Source organism: Pteronotus mesoamericanus, unplaced genomic scaffold (genome assembly GCF_021234165.1).
Source record: "Pteronotus mesoamericanus isolate MK-2021 breed Mesoamerican mustached bat unplaced genomic scaffold, CSHL_Meso_final contig_192, whole genome shotgun sequence".
NCBI classification, from domain to species: domain Eukaryota; kingdom Metazoa; phylum Chordata; class Mammalia; order Chiroptera; family Mormoopidae; genus Pteronotus; species Pteronotus mesoamericanus.
In genome coordinates this window covers 708401-722948 of record NW_026555082.1, presented here as the reverse complement: position 1 = coordinate 722948, position 14548 = coordinate 708401, and the positions used below count along the sequence as shown (strand labels likewise).

Sequence of the window (14548 nt, the reverse complement as noted above, 5' to 3'; positions counted from 1 at the left end):
AGGCCAGGGCTGCCCACCCCGCACCCTGGGGCGCCCGCTGTCCCAGACACCTGTCCTCCAGGCCCTGCCCACGAGGGCCCCTCCTCCCACCCAACCCCGTGCAGCCTGAGAAGAGGACCCCGGCCACACGTGTGCCCCCACCCCCCACGACGGAGCCCCCTGAGAACGTTCCTCACACACCAACATCTTTCCCCACCCGAGATGAGCATTCCCTCCTTTTATAAAGTGAAACTATTTTTCTAGAGAAAAAGGGTCTTTCTTAACGCACTTGGCCTCCAGCTCCCTGGACGGCAGCCTTGGCGTTTTCGACACAAAGCTCCTTTATTTTCCGGGCAAGGGCAAGTGGGGCCTGGCCCTTGGAGGGAAGGAGGGCGTCTCATGGAGACGCCCAGAGCGCCAGTGACAAGGGAACCCCGCAGCTCTGTCCACAAAGGGGGGAACCGGACGGGTGAGGGATGTGCAACGTTTTCCGCTGTCTCCGCGTGGCCGACACAGCGCCCCAGCCCTCCCGTGGCCCGTCGTCCCGAGTGGGGCCGGTGCTCGTCCCCCATCCCGCCCCCAGCACCACCTCGCTCTACCTCACACGTCCCGAGGCCCTCAGCGCGCCGACTCTCGTCTCTGTGGCTTGCTTTCCTGTCGTCTGCAGTGCATGCCGTCTGTTAGTACTGTATTTTACATTCACTAATAAAAGACACTGGTGGAAAGCAGCCGGGTCCGGGTCCTTCCTTCTCCCTTTTTGGCTCCCGCGGCACGTGGCCCTGGGCGTCCCCCCACCCGCTTGTCCTTCGCTCTGCACCAGGGCGGCTCCTGACAGCTGTCCTTCCCGCACAACGCAGACGTCCCCCATCCCAAGCCACCCACCGTCCCCAGCTGAGGCCACCGTCCTCTCCTGCACCTCGGACGGCGCCTGAAGACTCCTTAGCATCTCCCTCGGGGTGCCTCTGCCAGTGACAGACCCCCGTTTCCACTTCCCGGGTGTCTCTGTTCTGCCCGCGTTAGGGGAGGCAGCATCCAGGGATGCCGTTCGCGCTCCCTTGGCTGGTCACCTGACTTGTCATCCCCCCCTCTCGCCTTGGGTCTTCCCCCTTGATGGGTTTTCCGCCATTGCCCTGAAGTGTGTCTGGTTGTGGATTTGTTCTTAGGAAATCACAGGAGTCTTGTGTCTGTGGATTGGTGTAGTTCATCAATTCTGGAAAATTTTCCATTGTTATTTTTCTAAAAACAGGTCTCTGCCCACTCTCCCCTTCCCAGCCCTCACCGCAGCCTGGGCCTGGTGCCGCTCTGGGCGGCCCACGGCCGCTGGGTGTTCGGGTTTAGTTCTGAGTGTTTTCCGTCTCAAGTGCTGTCTGCTTGTGCTGCGAATCTACTTCCTAAGAGGTTCCCATTCCCCGGAGAAACCTCCACGCGTGTCTTCCAGCTCCTCAGGCACCGTGGGCCCAGCGGCTCCCGGCCTGGGCCGGGCACTTGGCGTCTCGCGGGGTCTGTGCGGCTGTGCTTCTCAGGCTCCTGCCACGCCGCCTCCTTCCTCCGAGCGCCCGGTTACCTGCGATGCCCTGGGGGTGCACCTGCAGGCTCTGCGAGGCCTGGGGCGGAGTCCCTCCTCCAGGGGCTCTGTGACTGCTGCCCCCAGGGCCTGGCACTTGCCGCCGCGGACCACCTTGGCCCGATGTCTGCCTTCAAGTTTCTTCACCCACTCAGCTCACGTCCCTCAGCTCCGCCTCTTGCCAGTTGACCTCGAGCTGGGGTTGGGGGGGCCTTGGCTGTGGCTCCTGGCCTGGACCTACCTCTGCAGGAGGCCAGTGCTGGCCCAGCTGCCCTCCCCCAGAAGCAGATATGCCTAGAAAGCATCCCCCGGGGCCAGAAGGGGCTGTGCAGAGGCTCAGGGGTCCACCCCCCTCCCTAGGGCTGTTTCCCCATCAGAAGATGGAGGGAGTGACCCTCACTGATCTGGGAGCAACTGAGAGGGTGGAGGGACAGCCGCCTGGGCCCCCAGCAGGGGCTCTCAATGGCCTCCCAGCCCCACACCCTTGTGACTGGGCAGCAGGGCTGAGGACCCCAAGGGCCATGTAGCCTCAGCCCAGGGGCCCCTATAGACGCAGGGCCCTAGGCCCCCCACGTGGCAGCAGGCCTCACAGAGCTGCCCTGCGGGGTCCCAGAGCCAACCGCAGCTGGTGTGGGGCCGGCTCTGCCAGCCGCCGGCTCCCACCATGCAGAGTCCCAACACACCCGAAGACCCTGTCTCTGCACTCCCCACCTACCCACCCACACACACGTGTTCCTTCGCACCCCAGTGGGCAGCGGGCTCTGCCCCCAGCTGCATGGCTCTGGGCAAGTCCCAGGCGCCTCCGATCCAATTTCCCCTCTGGCGCCTGAGGACAGGGATCCCCTGGAAGCCCTGCATAAGCGACAGTCCCATGCAGAGCTCCAGGCTGAGCAGCAGGGGTCTCCAGGGAGGGGAAGGGCACAGGCTCTGGAATCAGGTGGCCCTGGGCCTGTCCCCCTGCCTTCCGAGCAGTGGTTTCCTGCGCCGGACAGTAGGGACCAGGCCCGCCTCTCCAGGGGCCGCGGGCAGGAGCCACACACGCCACGGTCACGCCAGCATCTCCAGACGAGGGGTCCTTCCCCCCGACGGCCTTGCTGGCAGCTCGGGTGGGCAGGTGATGTGCAGGTGAGCACGCAGCCCGGGAAGGGTGGGCGCAGGCAGGCTCACACTTCTTTTCCAGTCCTGCTCCACACTTTCTAAATTTAGCTTTCTTACTTTAAAATTGCAAGTGGTGAACTCCCCGCCACCTTGCAAAGGATCAGAGGGAACCTCTAAGAATGTTCCTTGGAAGAAAGCGTTTAGAAAAAGACAGAGATCGCAGCGTAGAGCACGCCTGCCATTCTTCCCAATAAAGTCACTGCACGAGAGGGAGGGGCTGGCAGATGGCAGGCACCTCCAGGGCACTGCACAGTTGGAACACACGGAGAAGTGGTGGTGCCCACCGCTCTGGCAGCTCCACCGGGCCCGCCCATCCACAGGCCTCTTCCTCAGGTCCTCTGCTAGGGATGCCCCATCAATGGCCCGCAGTCTGCCTCCTCCAGGAAGCCTTCCAAGGCTGCAGGGACCCCTATGTCCTGACCCGTGGGTGGGTGCCTAGGGTCTTAGGACCGCCCCTCGGGTACAGCCCTGGTGGGGCTGAGTGCTCGTCAGCCTGCCCAGAGCCCAGCAGCTGGGCCTTCCCAGCCTGGCTCCTTGAGGTCCCTCCCGGGCCCTGTGCTTGTCCACGTCGTTCCTGCCCTCAGGCAGACGCACGCGCGTGGGCAGCATGCACACCGGACAGGGCTGGCAGACCCCGGGAGCCAGCTGGCCGCGCCTGCGGTCGGGGGCCGAGGGGCCGAGAGGCCCGTGCCGGAGCAGGCCGGGCTGGCCCTCGTGACACTGGTGGGCCTGCCGCACTCTGGCAGCGTCCCTGAGGACACATCGGAAGCCCAGAACCCCTTCTCCCAGGCACCCCCCGTCAGGACCTGAAGAGGGGCTGCCCCGCCTTTGGCCCCCGGCACTCTCATTCTGGAGCTGCAGCGGCGTGAGCGGGACGGCAAGAGGAACAGCCAGCACACACTCATCACGGAAATCGCCTGAGAGACAGCGCAGCCCGCGCGTTTACTGAGCTGGCGAGCGGCGAGCCAGCGCTCTCGCCGATGCCGCCCCCACGACCTGGACTCCACAGGTTCTTGCCCCATTTCACAGGCAGGGAAACTGAGGATCATGGGGTGGGAGCTGCTTCCAACCGGCTCTGACCGGAAGCCAACCTTGGCACCTAGTCTCACCCGCCCCCAGGGAAGGGGGCCGGGCAGCCAACGTCCGGAAGGTTCCGCGCAGGAAGCTCAATGCCAGATCTTCACGTCGCCCTCCCAGGAGCAGGTGGCGAGGACGGAGGGCAGCACGGGGTGGAAGGTGGCGCCCACGCAGGCCTGCGTGTGCCCGTGCAGTGTGCGCGCCCGGCTGGCTGTGCGGAAGCAGTAGAGCAGGACCCGGCCGTCGGCGCTGCCTGTCACCAGCAGGTCTCCGTCTGGGGAGCACTCGCAGCCCACCGAGTAGCCTTCTACCTGCAGGGGTGACACGGGGTGAGCAGGCCGTGCTGTGCCCTGCGCGCAGCCTCAGCGCTGGGCGGGGGTGGGGGGCGCATCACGTCCACACGAGAGGCAGGCAGAGCCGGGGCAGGCCAGAGGCAGCGCCCAGCTCCTCCTGGAGGCCGGGTCCCGGGCGGACCGTGTCACAAGACTGCTCCAGTGGAACCCAACTCCGGCACAGCTGGCAGTGTCCAGCCGGCTGACAGCCGCCACATCCCAGGCCCCCGTGAGACAGGCCCCACCCTCGCTCTGTCCTGCCCCCACCAAGGAACATCCCTGTGAGCCAACAAATCAGGGGAACTCTTTCCTGCCAAGCAGCCAGGGCTGGAGCAGCGCCAGACATGGCCAGGGGCCTTGAGTGGACACCAGGCCACATGCACAAATCGCCTGGGAAGCAGAGGACAAGGTCTGCTGGACAGACAGCCCATGTGCTCTGGGCCCCGAGTCCATCGCTGGCATTGTCTGGTGGGGTCTCTGGGGCCAGTGCTCAGCTCTCCCAGGAAGGGACAGGGGAGGGGTACCTTGTGCCCTTCATAGCGCCGCCTTCTGCTCATCCGGTAGGGCCACACGGCAGAGAAGAGGGCCAGGTAGTTGCCGTTGGTCTGTGCCAGGAACACAGGCTCCCGCGGGTGCAAGGCAAGGCTGGGGCAGGTGTACCTCTCCTGAGAAACACCAAGCCACAGGCGGGGTGAGGACCCTCCGGCTGGGCCTGCCTCCCCTGCAGACCCGCCGCCCCACGCTCTGCTTGGGGTCCCCAGGCCCCCCTCCCAGACCTTAGCGGAGGGGGTCTGTGCATTTCCTGTTGCTCTCATAGCAAAGTGCCACAAATTTAGCGGCTTGAAACAACACAAACTGATGCCCTTCCAGATCTGGAGGTCAGAAGTCTGACCTGGGTCTCACTGGGCTAAGCAAGGTGTCCCCAGAGCTGTGTTCCCACCGGGTGCACCAGGTAGACACGTGTGTCTTGACCTTCCAGCTTCTGGGGGCCACCTGCACGCCGTGGCCCAGGTCCCTGTGTAGACTGAACGAGGGCCCCGAATCTCTGGGGCTTGTGAATGTCACTTTGTATGTCTTTGCAGACATAATTAAGCTAAGGTCCTTGACCTGGGGGGATGATCCTGTCATTGCCTAAATGTGGCCACAGGTGTCCTCACAAAGCGAGGCAGGCGCCAGGAGGCGGGGCCGCACGGGGAGGTGTGAACACGGAGCAGAGAGCGACTGAAGGCGGCTGGTGCCAGAGGGGGCACGCCGCCCGTGTGACCGGCGCCACGGGACTCGGAAGCGGCAGGGGACAGGTTCTGCACAGCATCTCCAGAGGGCGCGGGCTGCCCATACTTGATTTCAGCCCAGCAACTGGCCCAGACGCTGTCCTCCAGCACCGTGCGGGCATATGTTTCCGATGGCTCAAGCCTCCGAGCCTGTGGTGGCATGCTGGTGCCCCGGCACAGAAACGACCTGCGTGCCCGCCTCCCCGCCTCCCCAGCAGCTCCAGGGCAGCACAGCCAGGGCCCCACACAGCCGGCACGCACCATGGGTGAGAGGGTGCGTGACCCAGCAGGAAGACAGATGGGAGAACACTGTCCAGAGCCCAGCGGGGCTTCTCACTGTTCGACGGGCCTAGTCACACAGAAGCTCCCTGGGAAACTCCCTTCCCCACGGCACCTGGCCTTCTGTGTTCTAAGAGTTGTCCTTAAGTGGTCTCCTAACGAGCCCAAACTCCAAGGGCAAATTGGGGAGCAACCAGGCTAATAACCCAGAGCTGCCGACGCACGTGCCCATCAGAGGCATGGATGCCGTGGCAGCCCCTGAAGGAGTTCCCCGGAGTGACGCCGCCCGGCGGAGCGCCTGCTCACTCGCACGGACGACAAGCAGGCGCAACTCCGGGGACCAGCGGCTTAGGCGAGCAGCACTCCATTCCCCCTCCCATGCTCTGCTTCTGCCGGGGCTGACGGAGGCAGGGAGCAAGGCTGGGCACGCCGCCAACCGCACCGGGCCTGACTTCCCTGAGGCTGCACTGGGCCCTGCCGTGAAGGCCCAGTGGCAGGTCTGCTCAGGGCCACTGAGGGCCATCTGGAAACGAGGGAGAAACGGAGAGAGGACAAGGTGTGTGTGTACTTCTGAGGGACAGTTTAAAATCCAGGGTGGAAACACCAAAGAAATGAACCATGGCTCATTTGAAATCATAAAAGATGATGGTGATGGTAGTGATGGTGGTGATGGTGGCGGTGATGGTGATGATGGTGATGGTGGCGGTGATGGTGGTGATGGTGATGGTAGTGATGGTGGTGATGGTGGCGGTGATGGTGGCGATGGTGGTGATGGTGATGGTAGTGATGGTGGTGATGGTGGCGGTGATGGTGGCGATGGTGGTGGTGATGGTGGTGGTGATGGTGGTGATGGTGGTGATGGTGGTGATGGTGGTGGTGGTGGTGATGGTGGTGATGGTGGTGATGGTGGCGGTGATGGTGGCGATGGTGGTGGTGATGGTGGTGATGGTGGTGATGGTGATGGTGGTGATGGTGGTGATGGTGGCGGTGATGGTGGCGGTGGTGGTGGCGGTGGTGGTGGTGATGGTGGTGGTGATGGTGGTGATGGTAGTGATGGTGGTGGTGGTGGCGATGGTGGTGGTGATGGTGGTGGTGATGGTGGTGATGGTGGTGGTGGTGGTGGTGGTGGTGATGGTGGTGATGGTGATGGTGATGGTGGTGATGGTGGTGATGGTGGTGGTGGTGGTGGTGGTGGATGGTGGTGATGGTGGTGATGGTGGTGATGGCTGATGGTGGTGGTGGTGGTGATGGTGGTGTGATGGTGGTGATGGTGGTGGTGGTGATGGTGGTGGTGGTGGTGCGATGGTGATGGTGGTGATGGTGGTGATGGTGGTGGTGGTGGTGGTGGTGGTGATGGTGGTGATGGTGATGGTGATGGTGGTGGTGGTGGTGGTGGTGATGGTGATGGTGGTGGTGATGGTGGTGATGGTGGTGATGGTGGTGGTGGTGATGGTGGTGGCGGTGGTGGTGGTGATGGTGGTGATGGTGGTGGTGGTGGTGGTGGTGATGGTGGTGGTGGTGGTGGTGATGGTGATGGTGGTGGTGGTGGTGGTGGTGGTGGTGGTGGTGATGGTGGTGATGGTGGTGATGGTGGTGATGGTGGTGGTGGTGGTGGTGATGGTGGTGATGGTGATGGTGGTGGTGGTGGTGGTGGTGGTGGTGGTGGTGATGGTGATGGTGGTGGTGGTGGTGATGGTGGTGGTGGTGATGGTGGTGGTGGTGGTGGGGGTGATGGTGGTGATGGTGATGGTAGTGATGGTGGTGATGGTGGTGATGGTGGTGATGGTGGTGGTGGTGGTGGTGGTGGTGGTGGTGGTGGTGGTGATGGTAGTGATGGTGGTGATGGTGGTGATGGTGGTGGTGGTGATGGTGGTGATGGTGGTGGTGGTGGTGGTGGTGATGGTGGTGGTGGTGGTGGTGGTGGTGGTGGTGATGGTGGTGGTGGTGGTGATGGTGGTGATGGTGGTGGTGGTGGTGATGGTGGTGGTGATGGTGGTGGTGGTGGTGGTGGTGATGGTGGTGATGGTAGTGATGGTGGTGATGGTGATGGTAGTGATGGTGGTGATGGTGGTGTGATGGTGGTGTGATGGTGGTGGTGGTGGTGGTGATGGTGGTGATGGTGATGGTGGTGATGGTGGTGATGGTGGTGATGGTGGTGTGATGGTGGTGATGGTGGTGGTGGTGATGGTGGTGGTGGTGATGGTGGTGATGGTGGTGATGGTGGTGATGGTAGTGATGGTGGTGATGGTGGTGATGGTGGTGGTGGTGGTGGTGGTGGTGGTGGTGGTGATGGTGGTGATGGTGGTGATGGTGGTGATGGTAGTGATGGTGGTGATGGTGGTGGTGGTGGTGGATGGTGATGGTGGTGGTGGTGATGGTGGTGGTGATGGTGGTGATGGTGGATGGTAGTGATGGTGGTGGGTGGTGATGGTGGTGATGGTGGTGTGATGGTGGTGATGGTGGTGGTGGTGGTGGTGATGGTGGTGGTGATGGTGGTGGTGGTGATGGTGGTGGTGGTGATGGTGATGGTGGATGGTGGTGATGGTGGTGGTGGGTGGTGGTGGTGGTGGTGGTGGTGGTGGTGGTGGTGATGGTGGTGGTGGTGGTGATGGTGGTGGTGGTGATGGTGGTGATGGTGGTGATGGTGGTGGTGGTAGTGATGGTGGTGATGGTGGTGATGGTGGTGGTGATGATGGTGGTGATGGTGGTGGTGATGGTGGTGGTGGTGATGGTGGTGGTGGTGGTGATGGTGGGGATGGTGGTGATGGTGGTGATGGTGGTGATGGTGGTGATGGTGGTGGTGGTGATGGTGGTGGTGGTGGTGATGGTGGTGATGGTGGTGATGGTGGTGGTGGATGGTGGTGGTGATGGTGATGGTGGTGATGGTGGTGATGGTGGTGGTGGTGGTGATGGTGGTGGTGGTGATGGTGGTGGTGGTGATGGTGGTGGTGGTGATGGTGGTGATGGTGGTGGTGGTGGTGGTGGTGGTGGTGGTGATGGTGGTGATGGCGGTGGTGGTGATGGTGGTGGTGGTGGTGGTGGTGGTGATGGTGGTGATGGTGGTGATGGTGGTGATGGTGATGGTGGTGATGGTGGTGGTGGTGGTCGTGGTGGTAGAGGTGGGTACGGTGTTGATAGGCAATGCATTTATGGAGCACCCCCTGTACTGGTACTGTTTTATACCCTTTTGTTTCTCAAGACCACTCTACGAGGCAAACAATACTCTCAACCTCAACTTTCTAAGACGAAAATGAGAATCAAAGTGGCTAAGTAATGGGCACAGGGAGCCTAGATTGTAAGTGACAAGGACAGGGCCATTAGTCAGGCGGTCTAACTCCAGGATTCTGCTTGAACTCCTGAGTCTCAGCCCTTGCTAAAGCCACTCTGCAGGGGCAGGACAGGGACCCGTGAGCTGGCTGGAGTGGCCGAGGGCATGGAGGAGTGTCCCGGGCTGCTGGGCCATCTCCCGTCCTCCTGGACTGGGCTGCGCCCCCAAACCGTTACCCTGTGGCTGTGCTGGGCAGGGACACGTGGGAGGACAGCCAGGGAGTTACTGTAACACGGAGCCTGTACAGGGTTCTCCCGGGAGGCCGGACCTCACCGCGGCCTTCCTCTGCCCTGGAGATGTCAGGCAGCTGGTCTCTCTCCGAAGATCCTGCCTTTGGAACTATCTCCCACAGGAAGTAACCCAGGACCCCAGACAACCTAGGGCTACATGCATGTGTCCTAGAGCTGAAGCTGAAAGCAATTTCAAACAGGGTTTCTCACATGGAAAATCTGGTTGGAGATTTTGGCGGAGCTCCGGAAATCCCAGGCGATAATGGTACGGTCAGCAGAGTCCCTGCTTGAAGCATCTGTGCTGCTCAGAAACTCGGAGCCATCCTGGAGGAAGAGGATGTCCAAGGTCTGCTGGATGGTCGCCTTGTAGCTTCTCACCACCTGCAGGCATGGGCAGCAGTCAGGCTGGGCCCAGGAGCAGGCAGGTCCGCGAGCAGGGCGGGCAAGCTCTCCCGGGCTGGGCAGCCCACGCAGCGGGAGTGGGGGCTGGTGCGGGCAAGCGCCTGGCAAAGGTCTGTCCCCACGGGGACCCACCCTGCAATACCTCCCGTGGCCTGGCTGACGGCACCTCCTCATGGAGAGGCCCACGCCCGACCCACACCCACTGGCGCTGAGAGCCGTGTAGCTGGAGACCATGAAGCCAGAACCACAGTGAGCAGGTTGGCTTTCAAGGCCTTTTTCTACTTCTTAGCATCATCGCGAATATTCCAAAGCCTCCTGCCTCGTAAACTGCTGTGATTAAGTATCCAGCAGTTGTTCCGCTTTCTCCAGAGCATTTTATCACATTTACCTGCCGTTCCGCGGCAGCTGGTCTGGTTGCAGCGGGTGCGGGCCAGGGGCAGGCAGGGGCCCAGCACCAGGACTAACAAGAGCCTCCACCGAACACATTCACGGATGACTGGGCTTTAAACTGTGATGCCGACTCAGGGCACAGCGCCTGGGGCCTGCCAGCTGCCCGCGCTGCCTGTTCGCCAGCTCCCAGGGTGCCACCACGCGGCCGCAGCACGAACCGTTCCACGGTCCCTCGACCCGCATTGAACCCTCTTGACAAATTTTTTAAAACCTGGAATTCACACAGCCTTTTGAATGCTGCTGACTTTTATTTTTTATCACCCTCTTTCAAATACACACATGTCAAATTCCCATTAAATACAGCGCTGCAGAAGTCCAATTTAGAAGGAGGGCACTTGTGGACCCATTCTGCAGATGAGGAGCACTGAGGCTCAGAGATCCGCAGGGACTCGCCAAGGTCGCAGGGCCAGGTGTGGGGAACTTCTCCCAGCCCCAGCAGCTTCCCGGGGGCCCACAGCCCAGTTGCCTGCAGGCCAGTTCCTGCCTCAGTAAATGTAGGGACAAATTCTTGGGGCGGGTGGGCGACAAATGACTGGTCTTCTCTGAGCCTCTTCAGAAGTAGCCCCCAAGGCAGCGACTTCTGGGTATGCCCTGAGGCCCGAGGGTGGTCTGGGGGCAGAAGAGAGAGGGCGGCGCTGCAGGCCTCCAAACACAGGGCAGGCGCAGAGGCGCTGCTGGCCTGCCCCTCCATGCATGGCCTGCTCTGCCCTCAGGCCTGACTCTCGCCGCAGGTGGAACAGGAGAGCCCCGGACCCAGCCAGGACAGCACAGCGGCAGCGCTGTGGCAAGAGGCTCCGGCCTGCCCGGTGGGAGCTGGGGCAGCAGCCTAGGGCCTGGGGGTGCTGTGGCACCCCCAGCATCTGCTCTGAAAAGCTTGCACCACCTTCCAACGGACAGGGACAGCCCATCCCAAGGCGATGTTTAGAATCTACTTGGGGAGGGAGGGGAGGGACACTGGGGAGGCCTCATCATCTTGGCTCTGAAGTAACCTCTTTCCGGGGCCCAGATCCATCCGCTCCTCCTGCCCCCCCACCACTGCCATCTCCCCCGCACCAGGCACCCCATGCCTCTACTCGCCTAGGCCGCAGCGGGCTGGGGCGAGTGCGGGGAGCCTGAACGCCTCCCTCCCCCATCACCAGTTCAGGTAAGGAGCAGGGAACCAAAGACGGCGGCGGCACAGCCAGGAGAGGGGTGAGCCTGGCCCGACCTGTGTCCCTGGACGCGGCTCAGTGGCGGGGGACACGCGGCAGCCCCCGGAGCCCCACCAGCCCATAGAGGAAGGCCATTCACGGGCACCCACGTGGGCCCGCACCGCCATCAGCCCCCAGGGCAGGGTCAGCCCCAGCACCTCAGCCCCTCCGCGCCTTGACCCCCACTGGCTCCCAGGACACACGCCGACCCGGGAGAGGACCAGGGAGAGCAGGGCCCTGCCGCTCCCCGAGCGCCCGTCAGTGCCCGCCACTAGCCGGGGGTTCCACACAAATCCTCTCATGATGCCGCCACCGTCGGAGGGAGCTGCACCCGGGGGGGGGGGGGGGGTCCGCGGCCTGTGCATCCCACCAACACACCACCGCCTCCCAAGGCCAACTTTTCCAGGAGAACGAAAATCGCTGTTCTGTACATTTCCTGCAAATAATGGAAATGGCCCAATTCATTAGGGCGTCATAAAATCGAATGGCTGGGAAACAAGCCGTGTTATGGACGATCCTTGCCAATAACGCTGCCGCAGGTGGAGGGCCGACCTTTGCGGCGATCGCCCAGAACGTGATTTACTGGCCTCCACAGCTGCTCGTGCCTGGGGAAGAGCAGAGGGGCCGTTCGCGCGTCTGGCTGGTGGGTTTATAGCGACCTTAATCACCCGACAGCTGGCACGGCCTGTCCCAGGGGCGTGGGCTGGCGCCGCACAGGCCTAACCAGCTGGATCCAGGAGGGAGTCTCCCGGGGCTCTCCTGGCACCTGGGGGCCTCTGTTGGGTGATTGGCCAAAGGTCTGTGGCTGTGGGGAAAGCGGGGCGGTGACCCTGCCATGCCCAGCTGTGGCGGAAACCACCTGATGCCCTGAAAGGCAGTCAGCTGCGCGGCCGGCCAGACAAACCCGGATAACCTGGCGCCCTGGCTGTCCCGCGAGGGCGCTGCTCTCCCTTCCCCGGGTCCCTGCCACATCAGAGGGCGTGAGGTCGGGGGGGCTCCCGTCCTGGCCCAGCACCGGCCAGCCGACCGTGTGCCTGGGGGCTCCCTCCCCTCTCTGGGTCTGGCCTTGGCAGGATAACAAGGGGGAGTCTGCGCCTCTCAGGGCCCCGCCAGTCCTCGGCACCCGGCCTTGAGGGTGAGGGGGCACTGTTCTGGGTGCCCACGGGACCCTGCGCTCCCTGGGCCGACGGTCCCGGCCACTGGCACTTGGAGCTGAGGCGACACCCACAGAGCTGCTGCCGCCAACACCAGCAGGCGCCGGGGAGGTGACATTCCTGCACAGGGTGCTCCTGTGGCCTGGGACGTGGAGACAAAGGAAACCTGATTCTCCACGGAGCTCCGAGACCACAGTGGGTGGGAGGGAAAGGACAGAGGGACTGTGCCCAATGCCACATCATGGCTGGCGAGGCTTGCGTGGGCCTCCCCTTCCCCAGGGGAAGGCCGACACCCAGAACTCGCAGCCCGGCGGCCCTGGGCTTGCAACTTGCCTCTGCAAGTGTCAGTCGCCACACCCAAAGGTGGGGATGATAACAGAGCCTCCAGCTCAGGAGCTAACAGTGGCAAAATACCTGGCTTAGTGGCCACTGTCCGCAGATGCTCCTGAACCTTCTCCTCCCTGGCAGGTAGGAGCTGCGGTCCCAGGATGGGGTGCAAGTCCCCGGCCCGTCCCTTCTGCCCCGACCACCATGCCTTCTCCCTAGTGCCGACCGTGCCGGTCTCTTTCAAAGGCCCAGAGGCGCATGGTCCAGGCCTGAGGGCAAACCGGGGTGGCGGGGGGGGGGGGGGAAGGGCCCCTCCACAGTTTAAATTCGCACAAGGAAAAGCAGCCCATCAAACCAGTCAACTCAAAAAGGATCGGAAATGCACATTTAAAAAAGAAACTATACAAATGTGAGAAGAAAACCTGGCTGAGTCTTTCTGCAGCCTGGGCCTGGGGGAAGCTTCCCCGCCGCCGCTCCGAGGCCTGAGAGAGACGGCAGGCGGGTCTGCCTGCACGAAAATAGTAGCAACAACAACTGCTGTTGTCTGGCATGAAAACCAGTAAGCGTACATGTAAAGTAAAAAAGACAAACGGGAGAAATATTTGCAGCTGATACGAGAGGCGAAGGTCACTATCCTTAATATACAGAGAGTTTCTAAAATAGATGAGAGTGACGAATAGCTGCAAAGAAAGTGAGTAAGAAAAATGAACAGAAAGGTCGTATAAAAGGAAATGCAACTGGTCCTTCGATTTGATCCTAAGAAATGACTATTTAAATTACACAAAGATATTTCTTACCTTCAAATTAGCAAAAGCCAAAAGTTGGGCAACTTTTGGTGGCTGTGGGCATTGGTAGCAGGAGGGCGAATGGCAAGCAGCCGTGCAGAGAGCTGGGCGGCCTCTGCCCAGCCGCACACGGCCCGTCACCCAGCCGCGCGCACGACCCGCGGCCTCACATAACAGACCGGCTCCACGGCGACCCTGGCAAAACTCCCAAAGAGACACACACACCAGGCCACCGAAAGCAGCACTGAGGGTAAGGACCAAGAACCAAAAGAACCGGAAGCAATGTCAAGAAGGCGTCGGTGAAATGAGCTTCTGCGCCCCCCCCCCACCCCAGGGCGCTCTGCCGCTGAGAAAAGCGCAGGCCACCTCCCTGCCCCAGAGGGTGCGGTGGGCGGGGGGAGGGGGGCGGGGGCGGGGAGGGGGCCGACCTCGGGACCACGGCTCAGGGAGAATGTGGGGGGTGGGAAGTCAATAGAGAGACTATGAATATGTCTACATGTCTGCTTACATTAAAAACCAGCAGGAAGACGAGCCAGAACCTCAGTCAGGGAAGGAGCAAGACCGACTCTAGGGGAAGGGAGAGTGCAGACCGGGGCACACAGCGGCAGGGGAGGGCTGAGACCTCTGTGGGGGCCCGGCAGCAAATATTCCAGGGCCCGTGGGCCGCCAACAGCCGCCGCTGCGCGTGCGCTGCGGCCTTTTAAAAACGTGAGCCCGGCTGGACCCAGGAGCTGTCCTTCTCCAATCCCTCCTCCAGGACAATGTCTGTATTTTACAACCTGATACAACCAAACTAACTTAAAATGCAGTCTCTACAACGTGAAAGAAAAATTAAGCAGATGAACTGAACCACGTATTGAGCTAGTAGCTTAACCACGTAAGTAGGATTTATTTTAAGAGACGTTAAAGCACAGTAATTTAATGGTACGTCCTGAGTTGAACATACATTATGAACAGTAATTTGATGGTAAATGCTAATTAGATATACACTGTGGACAAAAAGAACTGTGAGGAATCTTAAA

General features: G+C 61.6%; 1 protein-coding gene across 1 annotated transcript in view; it reads right to left on the bottom strand.

Moving 5' to 3' along the window:
- Positions 1-3756: 3756 nt before the first annotated feature.
- The window catches only part of WDR25 (WD repeat domain 25), a 120891-nt gene continuing 110099 nt past the window's right edge, over positions 3757-14548 (bottom strand). The window contains exons 5-7 of the mRNA XM_054567666.1: positions 9429-9599; positions 4635-4775; positions 3757-4089 (exon numbers count right to left, since the gene is read on the bottom strand). Coding sequence (XP_054423641.1) covers positions 3868-4089; positions 4635-4775; positions 9429-9599 — 534 coding nt within the window. The 3' untranslated portion in view covers positions 3757-3867. The remainder of the gene's footprint in view (positions 4090-4634; positions 4776-9428; positions 9600-14548) is intronic.